Below are 21,660 nucleotides of genomic sequence, written 5' to 3'. Positions count from 1 at the left end.
AAGTCCAATCTAAGGAGAATAAGTGTAACTGAGGTCTGGACCATTGTGGAACAATCTTTGATCTATCTTCGCTACTTTGACAAAGAAAAATGGGAATAATCATATTTTTATAATGTTAGTCATTTTGTTTTTATTATATGTAGTTATTTTTATTATTTTTATCTGCTTAAGGGTTCCATTATATTTCAGCCTCAAGTCAGAATCATTGGATTATCCTGAGTCAAGCCAGGTCTAGAACACCATAATGTATTGAGGTATTTCCTAAAAATTGATCATATATTTTCCCCCATATTTTTATTATTATCAATAACAACTCTATGCATTTTTCATGCATAAAGGATATTTTCAGTTAGATGAGGCTTTAGATAGAATTCTGGGCCTGGTATCAGGAAAATGTACATTCAAAACCAGCTTTGTGGGCAAGTCATCTTGTTTCTCTCCCTACCTACCAGGATTATTGTCAGAATCAAATGAGATAATATTTGGAAAGTGCTTAGCACAGTGCCTGGTACATAGAAGTCATTTAGTAAATGCTTGTGGTTTTTATTTTTCCCCTCCCTTTCATCTTCCCTTCTTCCCTTCCTCCTTCCCTCCCTCCCTCCTTTCCTTCCTTCCTCCCCTCTTTCCTCACTCTTTCTTTCCTTCCTCCCTCCTTTCCACCCTTCCTTTCTCTCTTCCTCTCTTCTTTTCCTCTTCCTTCCTTCTTTCCCCTCCTCTCTTTCTCCCTCCCTGCCTCTCTTTCTTCCTCCTTTACCCCTTCTTTCTTCCCTTCCTCCCTCACTCCTCCCTTCTTCCCTACTAACCTCCCTTTTCCTCTTCCTCCCTCCTTCCCTCCTTTTCTTACCTTTTTCCCTTTCCTCCTCCTTTCCACCCTCCTTCCCTCCTTTCTTTCTTCCTTCCCTTCCTCCCTCCTTCCATTCTTCCCTTCCTTCCTTCTTTTCCTCTCTCCCACTTTCCTTCTTTCCTTCCCTCCTTCCCTCCCTTCTTACTTCCTTTTTCCTTCCCTCCTTTTTTCCTTCCTTCCTTCCTTGCTTCCTTCCTTCTTCCTTCCTTCTTTTCCTTGTTGTTCATAATCTCCTTAAGGTATAAACTCAATGATGCCCACTTATAATCTTTCTAAGCAAGCACTGTTTGCTAAAAGGATCTAGCTAAACTTATTAATGCAAGGAAGAAGCTGTCAGTCTCATGAATATGTTGCAGACAGACGGCAAGCTCCCAGTAGACTGTATTTTATTTATCTTTGAATCCCCTGAAGAACAAAGTTCAGCTCAATAAATGCTTGTAGAATGAATCTGATATCTTTGCTAATATAATAAATTCAGGTACTCAATAAACATCTGTTTAAATGGATATTTTTCCCTGGATTTACTTAATTTTTTAGAAAGTTAATGATAGTATTTTCAGGTCATTCATATGCTTATTTTTATTAAAAAAACAAAATTAGAATAATAGATTTAGAGTTGGAAAAGAGCAAGATATCAACTGATATAACCTGCTCCTCAAATAGATAACATTTACTTCTATAATGTTTGCAAAGCACTTTGTATAAATTATTTTATTTTATTCTTAGAAGAGCCTTATGAGGTACATACCTTCATGAACCTCTTCTCCCTTACTTTTCTTTCAAGAGAGACTAGGCTTGCTATTCTTCTCTGGTAACTCTGTAGCTCCTTCCTCCACTTTACTGATATAGTTTTTCTTACCTCTCCCCTCGATCTTGACTTCATGGGGGAACCCTAGAAAAATGTTTTTAAATTTTTTGTACTGTCTAGAGTAAATAGAGTCTACCAAATACAATGATCAGTGAGGATAAGTTTTATCTTTCCATTTCATCAATATGAGTTTTAGAACTTGATGCTAATTTTAATTTTTTTGTTTACTTAGGGTCTATTTAAAATACATTCATATATGTATACTTGTATATATATATATATATATATATATATTGATTTATATTGTTTATGACTGGTTAGGGTTGATTCAAACATTCTATCAAAAAGATTACTACGGGACAACTAGAAGTACAAAGATAATAGTGAAACAATCTCCATTTTCAAGGCACTTAAATTCTATTAGACTCTTCTGATTCTTTGAAAACGGTGAATTTTGAATATTAAATTCATCTTAACATAAAGGTTTTCCTGAATACCTAATTCTAGAGACCCAATTTTGGAAAACCTAGATTAAATACAGTATGAATGGATTCAAAGTAGTAATTAAATGTCTATATACCACATACTTCTATTTAATCACAAGAACTTTCTGAAGCTCATGTTCAAAGTATATTTCACTGAATTTCTCATCATTTTTGGTTGAGTTATACTGTTTCTGCTATTCCCTGAAAAATGCTCACCTTCAATAACCTGTATTAGTGCAGAATATCTATGTAGTCCTGAAAGGATTAGGCCTGGACTAAAATGCAATCCTGATGACAGACAAGACTCCACTGCAAATGAAAAATAGTCCTTACTCTTCTCTAGCTTAAGATGCTTAGTCTCTTATCATAGATGCACCCAACAATGTAGGGTGAGGAAGAATCTGACAAACCACTATAAAAGAAAGGAGCCTAGCTTGTGATGAATAAAGTCTGTACTTGAATCTTTATTTTTATCATTATTATACTTTGGGCAAGTCATTTTCTATCTGTGGACTTTTCCTAATTTATAAGATGAGAGAGTTGTGTGGTGATCTCTAAGATCCTTTCTAACTCTCAAATATATGATCTTTTCACATATATCTTTATGAATTATTTTCCATATAATTTGAAAATGCCAATCTCAAGTTTGGTACAGTGGAATTAATATGGATTTTGATACCAAAGGATCTGGGTTCAAATTAAACCTTGCTGTTTATTACCTTTGTGACTTATATAGCACACAGCGCCTCTTTGGTAATTTCCTCATTGGTAAAAATGGGGGAGTTGTATTTAATGAAATAAAAGACCTTTGCAACTCTAAATATATTATACTTGGTTTTCCAAATATATCTCTCCCTTTTCTACAGTTCAGATTTTTATCTCATTAAAAACTAACCACCCACAGATCTCCTAAAAAATCTTTTTTTTTCAAAAAAGTTATGAACCTCAAACATCCTAAGATATTTTCTTCATAACATATAATCATCAAGAGATGTCTAACATACCCATTTTGTCACATTTAAAAAATCTATTAAACATCACTGTGTGACCATTGCCCTAAGAATATAAAGAAATAGAGGTGAAAATGGAGAAAGGACAAAAGGGTCCCTCCTTCTCACCTGAAACTCTTCAAGGGATTTCTCTTCCTACTTGAAAACCATGTATCACTTTATTTCAGCCTCACCTCTTGCCATATTTCACTTTTTATCCTAGTTTACTGTATGCATATTTGACTATTCCTATTATGTGGTAAATTCCTTAATGGTAGGGATTATATAATCTTTCAACTTTGGATCCCAAGAACCTGATACAATTCTTTGCACATAATAAATACTTTAAAAAGCTTAATAAGTATCACTTAATAATGCCTAATGCATAATGAAATGGAAGATAACCTTTGCTCTTATGAGTTTGGAATTGAATTAGGGAGATGAGATGTTTATACCAATATCAACAAAAACAAATTCTACACAATATATGATCAATTATTATGGGGTATGTATAAACCATAAAGTATAGGAATTAAATGAAGAGAAAGATCTTTGTAGCTAGAGTAGCCATGAAGAACTTCATAGAAGAGATGAATCTTGAGAAAATGTAGGAGGGTATTAGAGAAAATAGGCAGTCTTTACAGGTATAGGGAACAGAACAGTAATAAGTTTATAATTCTTCCATGTTTATATTAATAGAATATTAAAAAAATTATAGGGGGAAGAGAGACCTTAGAGATCCTCCAATCCAACCATCTCAAGTTACAGGTGAGGAAAGTGAAACTTAGAGGTATGATTTCACATGGTTTTTAGATTTGATTAACATCTCTATGAAGATGACTGTTATACACACATAGACACAAACACACACACATAGACACACCACATACACACACACACACACACACACACACACCAAATGTATGTATTCAGCCCAAAATCTTTCTTGTGAAATTTGATCCTTAACTTACAACACACTGTTGTATTGCTCTACCCGGATATCTCATTGATATCTCAAACTCAACAAGTTCAAAAGAAAACACAGTATTTTCTCTACTAATCCTGCCCTTCCTTCAAACTTCCCTAATTCCATTGAGGACATTGCTATGTTTCCAGGTACCTAATTTTATGATCTTGAATTTATCATTAATTTATCCTTCTTTCTCATTGTTTCACTCCCTGATCTTTGTCATCTCCCAACCAGGTGAAACATCCTATAAAATCCAATCCATTGCCAATTATCATTTCTTTTTCTGAATATACTCTTCTCTATACTCACATAACCACCACCCTGGATCATGTCTTCATTAATTTTCACCTGAACTAATGACAACTCTGTCCTGGTTCTCCTTCTACTTATCTTACCTCTCCTTTGCCTCCTTTGAGGGATCTTCAGCTAAAGGATAGTTGCTAATTGTAGCTATCTCCAAAGGCTCAGTGCTGGTTCCTCTTGCCCCTCTATACAACTTCTCTTGACGATCTTATAGGCTTCTATGGTTTCCCAGGTCATCTCTATAAAGATTACATCAATATCCTTATCTAGCCTGAATCTCTCTCCTGATCTACAATTTTGCATTTTTAACTGTCTAAAAGACACCTTGAACTAAATGTCTCATAGATTTTTAAACTCATCATATCTAAAACTGAACTCATTATCTTTCCTCACCAAGTGTTTCCCCACTTTCTAACTTCTGTATTACTTTGAAGAGTTCTCTCACCTCTACACCTTGTTATTCAGGTTTGAAATCTAGGTGTCATATTCAACTTCCTTCATATTTGATCAATTGTTAATTCCTGTTGATTTTACTTTTATAATACCTCTTTTATATTTATACAAATATCTCCTTCCATCCTCTAATATTGCAACCACTCTGGTGCAGACTCACATTATTTCACACTTGGACTACTGCAGTAGACTCATGATTGATCTCTCCTTGCTCTAATATAGCTTCCCCTCAGCAGTCAAACAAACTTCTTAAAGCACAAGTCTGATTATAGCATACCCTTATTTAACCAACTGCATTGTCTTTATATTACTCCTAAGATCAAATATAAAATCATATGTTTGACTTTGAAGGTCCTGCATAACCTGCCTCCTCCCTACCTTTCCAGTCTTCTTAAACGCACATACTCAACATCCTTTAACTTTTAATTTGCTAATGATTCTTCTTTTCTGGGGACCTTTGCTTGACATTTTTATTTCAACAAGAGAACATTTCAATAATCTAATTCTCCAAATCCACTGAAGATGTGCTAATGACCACTCACACTTCCATTTTCAATATAATGAAGGGAATGAATGTCTAATAGGTTGTACAAAATAGCTTGGCACAGAAATGAGTCTGTGGTCCCTAGAATCTACTGGCTGCAGAGAAACAAAGAAGATTAATGACATTCCAAAGGATAGAGAAATTTCCTCCTGTTAAGACTGTCAATGGAAGAAAGAGGATATTTACCACCTGCAAATCACCATCCAGGTGAGCACCATCAAGCCTATGATCATGATGGCACCCAAAATGATGGATACTAATGATCCTCTGGGGAGTCTTCCAGAATCTAAAATGTAAAAACAAAGGAGAGGGTTTTGGTGAAGGAGTCTCTTAACATTTGTTTGTCAAAACTGTTAATAGTAACCATCACACTATTTTCTCTACTAATTCTGCCCTTCCTCCAAACTTCCCTAATTCCATTGAGGGCATTGCTATGTTTTCAGGTACCTAATTTTATGATCTTGAATTTATCATTGATTTATCCTTCTTTCTCATTGCTTCACAAAAATTTAACTTATTTTTTATTTGATACTTATTTTGTTCAGGGTGTTGGGGGCAGAGAGAGGCAAGAAAAAAAGGCAACTTTCTTAATCTTATAGGACTTAGTCTAGTAATAACTGACTAAATATAGCACTATAAACTTTGCAAAATATTTTACAAATGTATCATTTCATTTAAACCTCACAATAACCCTATAAGGTAAATAACACACATATTATCATCCTCACTTTATACTTTTAAATATTTTACAAATGAGTTATAGAGGCTCAGAGAGGTTATAGCCTAGAGTTATACCACAAACAAGTGGTAAATGTGGAATTTGAAATCAAGTGTTCCTTACTTCAAGTTTATCCTGCTACTCATTTTACTATTCTATCTTTATTTTCACTAGGAGTTGCATGGAAGCACAATCTTATAATACATATTTGGATATGAAAGTAAAATTATAAATTTAAAACTGAAGGAATTTAGAAATAAATAAAACAGAATGATTAATTATTATAGACTTTTAGAAGAGGGAAGCATCATTTCTGACTGGAAAAATCATGGAAAACTTCCTGAGTGATACAGCCTTTGAATTTCATTTTGAAGGATGGATAGAAATTGTAGGTGCGATTTTGGGAGATTTAGGGCTGGAGTAGGGAGGGCATTCCAGGTAGAAGACATTATGTCAATAAAGGTAATGAATCAAAATTCAAAACAAGTTCTAGGCATAGCAAGTAGTCTTGTTTGACAGGAGTGGATTTCTCCCCTTCAGCATTTTCTTTTGTAGCATATATCTTCAAACCTAGTTTCTGCATTGGAGCTTTGTTCTTGGATCAGATTCTGTTCCCTCTAATACACTTGGGTGGTGTGGGCAGTCATTAATTTGCTAAGATTATAGGACTTCTGAATGAATTCCTGGGTTTTAATTCAGTCTGGTGACTTGTTTTTTGGCTATGACCCCTTTCTAGTCTTCTTGTACTGTCCTGAGTCCAGAGCTGGCTCCATTCTTTTTTGTGAGCATGACAAGTCCCAACCAGATGTTGTTTACTCTGGCCTTCTCTTCTATTTTGGCTCATGTTACCAGCTCCCTGGCTGCTGAGTGAAGGTCCAGGAGCTTTTCTGGCCCTCTCTCCTGCCATGTTGCAAATGGGATCACCTGAGTTTGGCCCTTTCTGGTTGTTATCCCTTGGGTCTTACATGGCCTCAGTCCTATGATAATCAGTGATCTAACTCTGTCTTTAGTTCTGGGTCCATACTATTTATATATTTTACCATCATCCACTTTCCTTTTATTCTCCCTTCAGACTTTCCTTAGTATTCTGACTAATATCCTTCTCTAACAATATGTTTATACTTCATTTTGGAAGAAGACCACAACGTCAGGGAGGTGATACCATGACAAGCACATGTATTGGATTTGAGTGAGGGGGGTTGTGCTAAGTCACCAGCCTCACTTTCTCCTCCAGAGCCATCTGTGTCCAGTGGCCAGTATGAATCAGGATGACTAGAGATGTCTGGGGATGTGAGACAATCAGGGTGAAGTAACTTGCCCAAGGTCACACAGCTAGTAAGAGTCAAGTGTGCGAGGCTGGATTCAAACTCTAGTCCTCTTGACTCCAAAGCCATTGTTTTATTCACTGTACCATGAAGCTTCCCCAACATCCTTCTCTAGTACTGGACTGGAGAGAGGAAATCATCACTGTTTTTTCTTTGATTTACCTTCTGATGAATTTAAAAAAAAGGTTCTTGGGATATTTATGAAGTAATCTGAATTCCTTGAAGTCCTGATATGCCACCAATTTCCCTCAATTCAACTTTTTGGTAAATTGAAAAAGACAATTTTGCCTTTCTTATCCTTTGTGATGAAGTCAGGATAGGCTTGCCTCTTATCTATACCTGAGATAAGTTGTTTATAAAGTCTGAGGACCTCTGGGTATTACTGCTGTCTATGCCCTTCCTTTTGATAAAAGTTACATTGTAAACTAGATGGGTATTATTCTGTTGGTATTTGTTCCATGCCTTCACTAAAGTGCTTTGGCAGCTCTGTAAACAATTTGATGGCTTGAATTGGAGCAAGGTCAGTTTCCTTCTGTCTAAAGCAGGTAGAAATCTTATCATATCACTGTAAATTGTACTGAGTGTGGCTGATACAGAATATTGAATCTGATGAATGGAATTATGTGGGGAAAAGAAAAATAAATCAAAAGCAAGCCTTAAATACAAAGCAAGAAGTTTATATAAGTGAAATTGCATCAGATATCAATACAATTGAATTTTTTCCCCACAAATGCAGCTTGAAAATTAAATGTTAGTGAAGAATATTTTATAATACGAATACTAATATAATGCTAAGAATCTTATTCATAATGAAATAGTCCCAGAGTTGAAGCCATTAAGATACTGTTGAGCAGTTCTCCAGGCTAAAGGCTATTATAAGCTTAAGTGTTTATGACTTTATTATAGGAAAAATTATAAAGTAGTAGTATAGAAAAAACTGCACAGTTGTAGTATAGTACTACACAGTAGTACTACATTTAATATAATCTCACCAGTAGAATGTAAACTTCTTGAGGACAGATACTATATGTCATTGCTTAAAGCCCCAGTTTCTGAAAGCCCTTATATATCATAGGCAATTAATAAATGATTAATAAATTTAGCTGGCCAGTTGGTGTATTGAACTATGGCTTCGAGTTTGGATCTTAGTTTTGGTTCAACTTTTTATGTAGCTCTTAACTTAAGCACTGAGTCACTTTGAAAAAAAAATTCAGGAAAGTCCTCTGTTCATTGTAGAATGAAAGTGATGTCAAGTTTTGAGTATGGTCTGTGATCTGAGGACTAATTAGGGTGACTGCAGAGAGTTGGGGGTGAATATTCAGGGCCAGGAAATTTAAAAAAGACTACTTCTGTGGTGTTATCCATGATCTTTGTTCTTGGAGAGATTATCCCCATTGGTGAAATAACAGTTCCTTGAAATATCTAAACAGGAATTAAGAAAAATGACTTGAGCACACAAGACCTTGTTCACTTAGGAAGTACTCAATAATTTTTGAAACTTAGGATTTTTATCAAAAATGACAGAGTAATGAAAAGGAAAATGAGGAAATAGAACTAAGGTCTGTGAAATGCTGATATAATGGAAGGCCAGTTAGCCTCATGCCAAAGACTTTATTAGATACAATTTTCACCTTATAAAGAAAAAAAATCAATTAAATAAAAAAGTTCTGCTTTATCTTTTCCTAGGTATGCCCCAAACATTCATTCCCAAATATTGTATACTATAGTTCTAGGGACATGCAATGAGGAGGTGGCAGATGAGGAAGAAACTGAACCTCATCTCTGATAGTGAAGAGTTGAGCACATATACCTAGCATACACAATAAGTACATGTCAGATATATGTCTCAACCCTCTGCAACCAGATGTGCAGCACTACCTCGCCTGCTTCCCCCTTACTACACATCCCTACAGAGATACTACCCTTTCCATTTCTGAAGTTTTTATAGAAGTATGTTTTCTAAATGTATTCTATTATTTTACCAGCCTTTTATCTATTATGTTACAAAGCTAAATAGTTCTGGATGCTATCCCCAACAGATCTCATTAATAGATAGGAAGTCTCCATATTAAAATTTTTACTTCATACCATTATATTCAATAAGTAAATGCTTCATTGAAGTTATGATCTCATTAAAATCCTTCTTTTAGTGTATATCACAATTCATCCCTATCTCCTTCTTTTGTGCAATTCTTGGATATCTTCTCCTAGAGACCTTCTGTAGAGGAGTTGCCTGACATGCAAAAGACTTTCCTCTTAGGGTTTTCATCTGAGGGTTACTAGTGAAGTATATGAGTTATGTATATGTAATTTGCAGTTATGTGAGTCTCTTTATCATAGGGATTAACAATCTAGAGTTGGATGGCACTTAAGAGGTCACCTAATGAACTCCTTATTTTATGGATGAGAAAAGTGAGACTCAGAGGTCAAGTAATATGCCCTAAATCACACAGGTATTAAGTAGCAGAGTCAAAGTTTTTGAATACCTTTCACTGAGAGAGGCAGCATAGTATGGCAGAAAAAAGTCATAAAGTCATGTATCCTAAGTTCAAATTCCATATATGTCACCTAAAACATGTGTGATATTGGGTAAAATAGTCTTTGGCTCTCAGTTTCCTCTGGTTAAATGAAAGGATTGGACTAGATGTCCTCTAAAGTTTTCCCTTTCTCTAAATTAGTCTCTTGACTATAAATATAAATCTATTTCAACAATATCATCTTGCCTTTATTTTCTAATTGTTCTTTTCTTTGATGATATGCATTTCTCTACTTCTTGTATATATATATATATATATATATAAATTATTACTAGCAATAGACTACTACTTAATATGTATCTCTCCTTTGCACAAAGGGTCAAGCACAATTTTGATTCTTTGGTAATGTGTTGAACCAATATTTTCAAACAAAATTTTGCTATGTGGTGTTTTGAGGTCATCAAAATCACTGCAATTTCCCAAAGGCATCAGACTACTTCTTCCTATTTAAGCTATATTCAGCTCATTAGCTATCTCAATGCCTGTTCCAAATAAATATACTGATGAATTCAATCCAATAGACTATCATCATTCTAACTGCATCATAGTCTGAAATATAGACATTTATTTTTATCCATTTATGTTTTCCTATGTGGATGGACTATTAGTTATTTTCTTTCGACTAGTTAATGGTGCTCCTTGAGAAGGTTCTGGAATGTTCTGGGTGCATCAAGGAAGTGCAATATTATTTACAAATTAGAATGACCCATCATAGGCAATTCCTCTACTATTTGGATCTTGTACAAGACATCCTCCAAGATAGTAAATCTGGAGAGAAATATCTAACTTTTTCTGATTCAATGGATGCTAATAATGACAGAGTAGGTATATAGAATTATTTTTATTACCATGGAATATTGTATTATTTTAACAAATGTATGATAGACTTCATGATGTAGGAGAACCTTTGAAGTTTCATTTTTTTCTCTTCTAGTCAATTAGTCAAAAGATATGTATTAAATATTTATGTGTCAGTTACTGAACCCAAAGAAAGGCAAAAACTAGTCCCTTCTCCCAAGGAACTCAAATAACAAAGGGAGAGACAATAAGTCAACCAAAAGGTACATGAAAGATACATATAAAAGTGTTTGACAATAATCTTAGAGAAGAAAGCTCTGTAATAGAGAAATGGCAAAGACATTCTATAGAAAGTGACATAGAGATAAGTCCTAGAAAGCTAGGCCTAGACTTGAGTGTGAATATCATCTCAGACATATGCTAGTTAAGTATGGTTCTAGACAAGTCACTTAACCTCTGTCTGCCTTAGTTCTTCAATTATAAAATGATGATGATAATAGTATCTTCTTCCCAGGGTTGTTAGTAGGATAAAAATAATATTTGCAAAGTTTTCTGCAAATGTTAAAGTGTTAGACAAACAGGCTACTATTACAAAGAAAATGGGAAATGAAGGGAGGGTCCAGGCTGTAAAGAACTTTAAATGAAAAATAGATGACATTAAATTTAATATCATGATTTCTCTCTCATCACACCCTATTTGGATCAAGGTACAACATGGAAACAAAGTAAAGACTGACAGATTGCTTTCTGTGGGGGTGGGGTGGGGGGAGGGAAGTAAGATTGGGGGGGAAATTGTAAAACTCAAATAATATCTTTAATAAAAATTAATAAAAAAATTTAATATCAAAAGTAATGGGGGGTGGCTAGGTTGGCACAGTGGATAGAGCACCGGCCCTGGAGTCAGGAGTACCTGAGTTCAAATCCGGCCTCAGTCACTTAATAATTACCTGCCTGTGTGGCCTTGGGCAAGCCACTTAGCCCCATTGCCTTGCAAAAATAAAAAATAGCAATAGGGAGTCATTAAGCTTTTTTCCTAATGAAAAAACAATAGGGGATCTTATTTCTCTACACCTTTTTAGACAATTATGTCATTCTAAAGATGACTTGTTAACTTTAGAGCAAAATATTGAGAAAAAAACTCTCCTATTCCTTTTTTATATTTTTGGCACATACTTAACTAATTTTCCTAAAGTTTTTATGATGTGATAAGTAGGGGCATAGGTTAGTAGCTATTTATTTTTTATTTATTTTTTTTTTTGCAAGGCAATGGGGTTAAGTGGCTTGCCCAAGGCCACACAGCTAGGTAATTATTAAGTGTCTGAGCCCGGATTTGAACTCATACTCCTGACTCCAGGGCCGGTGCTCTATCCACTGTGCCAACCTAGCCACCCCAGATTTGTAGCTATTGATGTTCTTTTAATCATCTTTTTTGGACACAAAAATATTGTTTTTCATTCTTTACAAATTCATTTTCCTAACTACCCACATCTGTAAAAGTTACCTACATTTACAGCAAAAATCATTTTTATTTATCAAGTACCTATTATATAAAAGACTCTGTAGAGATCAAGAAAAATATGATATGGGCCTAGTTTTAAGAGACTGATTATCATGAAACATGATAATCACAGACTTCAAAAGTATAACTCTAAAATATAGGAGAGAGACTCAGAGACAAAGTGAGGCTTTATTTTCCCTTTCTTCTTTGGAACAGGTTCCCTTCTTCCTTGGAACGTGTTGCTCATATTTAGGAATTTAAAAAAGTTTTATATATCCTTTCCTTTTATCATCCTGGTGGTGTAGGTAATACAGATGTTAACCACTGTATCATGATGAGAAAACTGAACTTTAGATAATAAAAATGAGTTGCATAGGATCACATTGGCTTAAAAGTATAGAAGAGAAACTTGAAGTCAAGACTTTTGACTTCTAAATCCATTGCTCTTCTCAATATACAGGATGGTGTAGTGGAAGAAGGTCTGGATTTTGAACCAAAGTGGCAAATTCCAATCATGACTCTTCTAAATATTACCTGTGTGATCTTAAGCAAGTCACTTAACCTCTCTAGAACTCAGCTTCCTTCCCTGTAAAATGAGATTAATGGACTAGATGGGTTTTTAGATTCATTTTACTTCTAAAACTATATGATTCACAATCTTATGAACATTGAATAGAACAGTTTTAATAAAAAATCTTCAAAATTTGAAGAGCACTTTAGTTAGAAGATTAAAATCCCTGAGAGGTTGCAAAATACTCTAATAATTTAAAAATCATTGTGAGCAGCACGAATCCAAAATCTCAATCATTTTAGAGTTCCAGTTGCTCATTTTTTAAAAGGATAAGCATATGAGTTTGGGAAGAAGTCAAGCTGCATTCTCACTGTGGCTCACAGACTCATTAACAAACCTACCATGAATTCCCATGGTGTTTAATAAAAAGTCACAACAACACTGCTTACTATTGCTAAAGCTCCCTGAGTGCAGTAGCCCTAGGAAAGGAATGATAAGTAGCAACACACTTCCAGGGCATAAATTAGAGGAATTATTTATTCAAATAGGGGAAAAGATACTTTTTGGATTAAAAGTCAATGAGTTCATTTCTTTCCCTCTATCCTGCAGTTTCCTGGACCCTGAAAGTACATACCATTTGACTGTAACTGTCTATCAATGGATAGGATGGAGTTGTAGAACTATTTCTATCTATCAAGCTGTGTCTTTGTTTCTATAAGTTGAATTTTTGTTTCATTTTATTTTGGTGAGCTTTTTGCCACATAGTTGGAAAAGTAACTTGTCTTTAAGGGTTGGAAATGGTCTTCTTTCATTCATTCTTAATTCTTTTTTTAAAAAATAAAATTTTATCCATGCCTTTTGCTTTAAAATAAATTAATCAATAAACATTTATTAGATACCTACTCTATGCCAGGCACCATAATAGATGCTAGGGATATAAAAAGAGGCAAACGACAGGCTATGCCCAAGCAGCATACAATCATGGTCTTTTCTGCACAAACCCTATTGTTTCCCATTTACTTAGTGAGACTTCTTCCCTTGTGACAATAACAAAAAATGAGCAAAATTAACTGGTACCATAATGGAGATGCAGTTTTTAAGTATCAATATGGATTTTCTCTTCTCTGGGGTTATTAATATTGGTCAATATAATTAAACATCATTAACTTTTGTTTTAATGTTTTTAACTATTAACAATCATTGGGCACATTGTTTTTCTAGATCTATAAACATTATTTTTGTATCAATTCATGAAAGTCTCTCCATCATTTTTCTCTGAATTCTCTAAATCTGAATGTTCTTTTTAAAAGTAGAATAGCATTCTATGACATTAATATACCCCTATTTGTTGAGCTATTCCCAAAACAATAGGCACCTAATATTTTCCTAGGTCTTCTGCAAACACAAAAGCTACTACTGTGGATGTTCTGTTATTTAGAGGACTTCTCGATCTTTTGCCTTTTTGCAGTATATTTGCAGTAGTGGGATTTTTGGTTCAAAGATTATGAATAGTTCTCTTGCATGGCTCCACATTGCTCTGCAGAATAATTGAACCAATTCATAATTTAGTAGAGGTAAACAAGATAGAGTCAGTTTTAGTAGTTTTGTGTCTGACTCTTTATGCCCCTCAATTGGGGTTTTCTTGAGAAAGATATTGGAATTTGTCATTTCCTTGTCAGCTGGCTTTATTGATGAAGAAGCTCAGGGAAATAGGGTTAAGTGTCTTGCCCAGGGTCGGAATAGAACTCAAGTATTCCTGACTCCAGGCCCCTATTCACTGCATCACCTAACTGCCCCATTCATGAAGTTTGAGAATGACAACAGCAAACTTAGATAAATTCAGCATGGGGCTGATCCTAAACACTTTCAATTAAAAATATATATAACCCTTTCTACAGAATAAGGCAATGAATTATAAATGTGATTTTGAAAACTCTGACTATTATAGCTTTTAATGATTAAGTTAGAATTTACCATGTTGTTATGAGATAACAGGCCTCTCTCAGGGATGATCAATATCCATGTGGAGATGAGTTCTAAGGATCAATATGATTAACAGTTTTCAGTGCCCTGAATAGTACATCTTGGTGACAGACAAAGGGTCTTTGGGATGGAGTATTACTATCATAAAATTATATGTCTGGAAGTGATATCAAAAATAATTTAGTCCAGCAGTCTCTAATTTAAGTTGCCTATATAACTTTATAACATTCACCTACTTGCATGCACAGAATAACATAGCTTTTAGACCATCTATAAACATTAACTTAATTCTTACCCTTCTTTGTCCATGACCAACAAATGCATTTGCTGTTAGAGATGCTGAATCATATCAACTTGTACATTTTAATTATCAATAAAACCAAAATATAAATGGAAGTTATAGCGTCATGAAAGGATGGATGCCTCATAGATTTTCCTTGGAGAAATAAATGAGTTGGTGGAAATGACTATTATTATTATTACTAAAAGAGATGAATAAGAAAATGTCAATAACTACCAATCCATATAGCAACTTTCCCAACAAAATCTTTATTAGAATAACCTATACAAATATCAAGTGTGTTTTTGCAAAAAGTATGGGAAGAAATTAGGTAGATCTTTGCAAATGATAGTCTACAACAGCTCACATCTTTATGGTCACATAATTGTCTGAAAGGTATAGAATACACATTGGGTTTTGTTGACCATAAAGGAAGTGAATTAGATGGACCAAAATACCCCCTTAAAGGCTTCATTCATATAAGTAGTCTCTTATGCAAATATCACAAATATCAAAATCATATAAAATTTCTTAAAAGATGGAGAAACAAAAATAACTGTTTTTGAATCCCTGATTTATTAAACAAGGCATATAACAAGGGGGATGTGAACTCACCATATATGGTTCCTCCTGCCATGGAGAATATATAATTATATAATATAAAGAATAAAGAAGTATTTCCTATAGATGAGGACCTCCTCTAGATGTTCTTTCTTGTTTTTATTGTTCTGGCTATACCAGTCCAGGATAACTGCAGGGTCTCTTAAAATATCTCCATCCCTGAATTTATCTCTCTTTTGCTTTCTGTTTAAAAGAAATTGCTCTAAATATTCAAAATCTTATAGAAGATTTATAGAAGTACATGTACAAAAGTCACACAATGACAAATCATGGAGAAATTGCAATCAACATCATTAGAAGGGGACTAGTTCAATGGATTTAGATCTAGAAAGGATTTTTGAGATCATCTAGCTCAACAATATTTTTCAAGTGACTTGTTTAGAATAAGGTCATAATTGATAACAAATTATAGTTAGTATTTAAGTCCAAATCCTATCTCTTGAAATTCAGTATTCTTTCGGGTTAACTTACCCATTAGATCAAATTTTAGATATGGTAATTTATAGCTTTGTCACTTTGTCCTTGAATAAAAGAATTCTAGAAATGTATGATGTAGAACTTGAAAGGCTCTTATGTGAGCTAGTCCTACTTTCTCATTAATACTTCAAGAAATTAAGGATCCAAAAGATTAATCAATGTATGCAGTCATATAAGTGGTATCAGAGTGGGATTTGAATCTAGATCTTCTTATTCACTCTACATTCAGTGTTCTTTCCATCATACCACACTGACTAATACATTCTGAGGTAAGTGAAGTGAAGCTGAAATAGTACTATTCTAGCCTTTAAGCTGAGTTTTAAGATATTTAATCTATTATAAAAACTATAATATTATAGAAAAATGGAATTTAAGTTCAGAAATGAGAAAGGATATGTCCAAAGTCACAGAATTGGATCTGCAGGCTATATTTTGAAATAAAACATCCAAACCTTTGTATAAAAGAACTCATGAAATGGCTGAATCCTAATGTCATGTAGCTGTGCAGCTGTTTTTGTTAAGAAGCTATTCGGAGGGGGGGGGGTGGCTAGGTGGCGCAGTGGATAAAGCACCAGCCTTGGAGTCAGGAGTACCTGGGTTCAAATCCGGTCTCAGACACTTAATAATTACCTAGCTGTGTAGCCTTGGGCAAGGCATTTAACCCCAGTTGCCTGGCAAAAACCTTTAAAAAAAAAAGAAGCTATTCAGGAATGTGTTTTAAGATGACTATGACCTAAATTAATCAAGCATAAGAATGGATGTCCAAGGTAAAATGTGCTTAGGGTATATAATTATGGTATCAAGTAGCAGATAAAATGAACCCAAAGACTGATTCATTTAGGTATCTGTTTTAAAATGGACAGGAATGTGCTCTACTGAATTGGCAAGAGATTTGGGATATGGTTACAAATGAGTAGGAGATCAGGATGATTAACCTCAATCAAAGAATCCACACTTGGAGTGGAAACTGTATGTTTCCATTGCTTTAAAAGCAGTAAGGGTAATAAAGGAAGGTATTGGACTTGAATTCAGAAGACATTGGATCTGCCACTTAATATCTATGTGACCTTGGGTAGATCCCTTCATTGTTCAGAGCCTTTTCTTATCTGTAAAATGACATGATTAAACTAAATGTATTTTAGGGTCTCTGATGATATGACTAAATTTCAGACAGATTCTCTGTCGTAAGATAGATTCCAATTCTGATGAACAGTTCCTGCATTTTTAAAAATAAGGTTGATCTGAATGACATTTTTGTTTGTACCTATGATTTCATTGTTTTAGAGAACTTCTGGTGTAGAAATTTCCCCCATGGTTACAGATCAACAATTTGACTAGAAAGTTTTATGTTAGAATATTATTTTGGCTCATATCATTTTAGAACTAGATTTGTCCTAGTGCCTCTTAATTAGATTAATACTAATGATCACTAAACATTTGGAAATTAGTGTTGTTCAAATTAAAGAGTGTTGTTCTGAACAATTCAATTCAACTCAATCCAATAAACCTCTATTGAGTACTTACTCTGGCAAAAGACCACCACTGCCTTCAAGATGGAGAAGACATGAAAGCAATATATACAAAGTAAATTATATACAAGGCAAATGGGAAATTATGAATAAATAATAAATAATTTCTGTTCAATCCTTTTAGTCATGTCTAATAGTGACTGTGGAGTTTTCTTGGCAAAGATACTATGCTATTTTCTTCTTTGACTGATTTTACAGATGAGGAATATGAAACAAACTGGGTTAAGTGACTTTTCCAGGAACACATAGGTAGTAAGTGTTTGAGGTACAATTTGTCTTCCTGATCCCAGACTTGGTGTTCTATAAAAATGCTTCTCTCTCTGTAGTTTGAATTTGGGATGTGGAATTAATGATAAGCTTGATGTTGTCCTAGTCCCTGGGAATACAATGACAAAAAGTTCATTTATTTTAAGAGAAAACATGTACCCATTCCAGAAAAGAAAAAAATTATATATATATACATATATATATATATATATATCAAACTGATGAAAATATATTTAATAAATGCAAGACAACTCTTTTGGGGGAAAGAATTAACTGCTAGACAAAGTAGCATTTATAATTTTGGAAACAGAATAATTGAACTCCCTTAATTAGACCCCCCAAAAGAAGGAAATTCAGCTTAGATGTTAGGTCCTATAGAAAGCCATTTGGCAAATACCAGGTTATTTGCACTCTCTTTCCTTAAAATTACTTTATTTCTTTTATTTGTCTACATGTGTTGTGTCTTCCCTCCTCACACTACCTCAGAAGACTCTAAGCTCTATGGAGGTAGGACAACTTTGTATTAATGCCTTTGTAGCAATAGAATCTAATATAGATCTTTATCTATAACATGAAAAAGGTAAATCATTTTTTCTTGTATTGATTTGAATGTATTTAATTCCTTATCCCCAGCACACTGGAGTAGGAGATAAAAAAGGATATAGTAGCAGAAAAAAAAGTAATCATTCTAAGCCCAAAGGCAGCTTAGAATGTATATGAATTCCTCTTTCAATATAGAAAGTGTTATTCCTCCAACTTAGGATGGGTATGACTCAGTAAATCCTTAGGTCATCTTAAAATAACCTGAAACATGAAGTACACTGGTAAAGAGCAGGCCAGATTCACTGTAGAAATGACTTCCTTCAACAGAAGGCATTAGCAGTTCCCAACACGTTGTCAGGGAAATGTTTGCTGAGTGGGTGAAATGTGACATTTTCTTGGACTGAAACGATTATTCCATATTTGATTATAAAATATCCACAAGGGATCAGTGTTTAGTTAAAGATAAAAAAATAAGTAATATCAACAATATATACAGTAACAATGATTCAGTGAAAAAGAACCAGTTGACCTGGGTTCATATCATGGTTCTATTACTGATTTTAAGAGAAATCCAGTGAGGAGGATTTGTTTGCAGTGCATAGAGTACTGGGAGAAGTCAGGAAGAATGCTCTCAAATCTGGCCCCAGAGACTAATCAACTGTATGACCCTGGGCAAGTCATTTTCCCTTGTTTGACTAGGTTTCCTCATCTATAAAATGAGTAGGAGAAGAAAATGGCAAACCATTCCAGTACGTCTGCCAAGACAACCCCAAAGGGGTTCATGAAAAGTTGGACATGATTAAACAACAGGATCAGTTTACAAAGGGATGCAGTTGTAGTCAGAAAGACTCCAATTTTCAAAGCCTGATTGACACTTAGTAGTTATGTAACTTTGGATAAGTAATTTGGCTTCTCTCTGCCTCATCTTCTCTATTTGTAAAAGGAGAATACTTATAATTGCCATATTTATATCATAGGATAGTTGTGAGGAAAACTTTTCAAACTCTCAAGTCTAATAAAAATGTGGCATTGTTTTATTATTTGACTTCGGTTAAGTCACTGAACTCTGATTTAATTTTCTAATCTGTACAATGAATATAATAATATTTGCACATAGCAAGTAATGAACAAATATTTTTGACTGATTGACCTGTAAAATGGAGTTAATAATTTTTCCTTTTCAGGATGGTTTAAAAGGCAAAAAGATGGCAATTCTTAAGACACTATTTAATATGAATTATTACTGTTTGACTTTGGAAAAGTAATTTAATCTCTCTATAACTCAGTTTTCTTCATCTGTAAAAGAAGAAAGTTAAGGTAGATGATTTTTAAGATCCCTGGAAACTCTCAACCTCTAAGACTTTAATCATATTTGAAAAAAAATAGTGGAATTTTAAAGTTTAAAGTGTCCTACAGTCAATTAATGAAGTGAAAAGCTATTGATCAAAATAAACTGTTCAAATTCTCCAGGTCTACAGTGATGAAGGCACCAGAATGTTGACTAACACTCTTTTCAATTCACCTTAGAAAGAATCTGATTTCATTAGCTTTGAAGTGAGGAATCAAAGGAAAAAGCCTATAGAATGTCAATCTATAATATACAGCACTGGTTCCAATCTGCCTCACTCATTTGCATGAGAATGCATTAGAAAACATGTAGGATTTTTACCTGACCTTAAGAGTTATAGTTTTCTATAGATGTTTTCATGGGAGGATTGTTTTGAGCAGAGGTGGGGGGGGGGAAGGTGATTGGGAGCAGACAGACATATTTTTATCAATAGTGTAGATTGATAGTCTGATTTTGAGTGGAGTGAAAAAAATTCAAATGAAGCAGAAACTTGAATAAAATTCAAGTCTAAGAAAACATTAAATTAGAAGGAAAGGGAAGAAAACTGAGAACTATTTAGGGAATAGCTGGAAAGTAAATAGTGAAATAAAATGGTGAGTAAGAAGACCCAAACAAAAAAGAAAGGGGGAGAAGAAATTGCTATCCTGAAGAGCAAAAATCAATAGAAATGAATTAGAAAAAAAAAGTAAGAAAGGAAAGAGGGCAGAGAGGTTCCTAGCTGTACAGATAGGATAATTCATGTTTCAGCATCATAGGATTCAGCATAAAAAGGATCTTAGAGATTAATTCAGTTCCCTCACTTTACAAATGAAGAAACTGAGGCACAGGATACCCATAACTAGTCAGTAGCAGAATGTCTTTCTGTTTAGATTGTTCTATTGATTATTCAAAAATCCATCCTTACTACTTTAAAAATATTGTGAAAGAACTTTGAAAACAACTAGGAAGAATAGGTGTGGGATCTCTTCTTAGATTCTTGGTAGTTGTGTAATACTGGGCAGGTGTCAGGCTCTCATAGTATTAATTTAATCATCTATAAAATGATGATATTAATAATAACACTAGTTACTTCACAAGATTTTTTGGATCTAATGCTGTAAAATGTTTTTCTATACAAATGTAGGTTATAATCTTTAAGTATCATCATCAGTCTAATGAGCAAGGTTCTTGGAGTCTTATGACCTGAAAAGAATCAGATAAAAACAAGTTTCTTGTGAACAAATATAAATCTAGAAAATAGGGTTCTCATTTTGACTTCTCTGTGTTCATATCAAAAGCCTCTTATCTATTAGTCCGTAGAAGTGCTCCCTTAATCATTAGTAAAAGTGTTGAGCTTATAGTGGGTCTTTGAATCTTCATTGAAAGAGTTAATATTTGATACCAGAAGGTTCTGACTGAACTATTTACTAATTGTGTAAGATTGGGCAAATGATGTCCCCTTTATGGGCCTGTTTTCTTATTTATAAAATGAGGGACGTGAAAAAGTCTTTATATCTAATCCAATAAAATTTAAAATCTCTTCTGGAACTTTTTAATATACATTTAGTAGACTTTACTATCATCTTTTCAGGAATAGATGCAACAAAGAAAAGAATATGGTGGCTTTTTGTTCATTTATTTGCTAACCATTTCATAGGATTTTGGATCTAAACTTGAAGGAATCTAAATCTCAATGCTATTCAATCCAATTCCATTTTAGGGATGAAAAAATTAAGACCCCAAGGTGATACAGCTAGTAAGTAGGGGAGTCAGTTTTCAAATCTTATGACATTAAGATCAGTTTCCACTGTTTTGTACTACCTCTTCATATGATAGCCACACTGCCTTCA

The 21,660-nt window shown here is 34.0% G+C and overlaps 1 protein-coding gene across 1 annotated transcript in view; it reads right to left on the bottom strand.

Annotated features, from left to right (window-relative positions):
* Positions 1-5,578: 5,578 nt before the first annotated feature.
* TPO (thyroid peroxidase) overlaps positions 5,579-21,660 on the bottom strand; it is a 285,568-nt gene continuing 269,486 nt past the window's right edge. Inside the window, exon 14 of the mRNA XM_074233541.1 lies at positions 5,579-5,682. Within this exon, the coding sequence (XP_074089642.1) occupies positions 5,579-5,682 (104 nt within the window). The remainder of the gene's footprint in view (positions 5,683-21,660) is intronic.

This window comes from Macrotis lagotis, chromosome 1, assembly GCF_037893015.1.
Source record: "Macrotis lagotis isolate mMagLag1 chromosome 1, bilby.v1.9.chrom.fasta, whole genome shotgun sequence".
In the NCBI taxonomy this organism is placed as follows: domain Eukaryota; kingdom Metazoa; phylum Chordata; class Mammalia; order Peramelemorphia; family Peramelidae; genus Macrotis; species Macrotis lagotis.
Note: the sequence above shows the minus strand (reverse complement) of the source record. Positions and strands in the feature narration are given on the sequence as shown.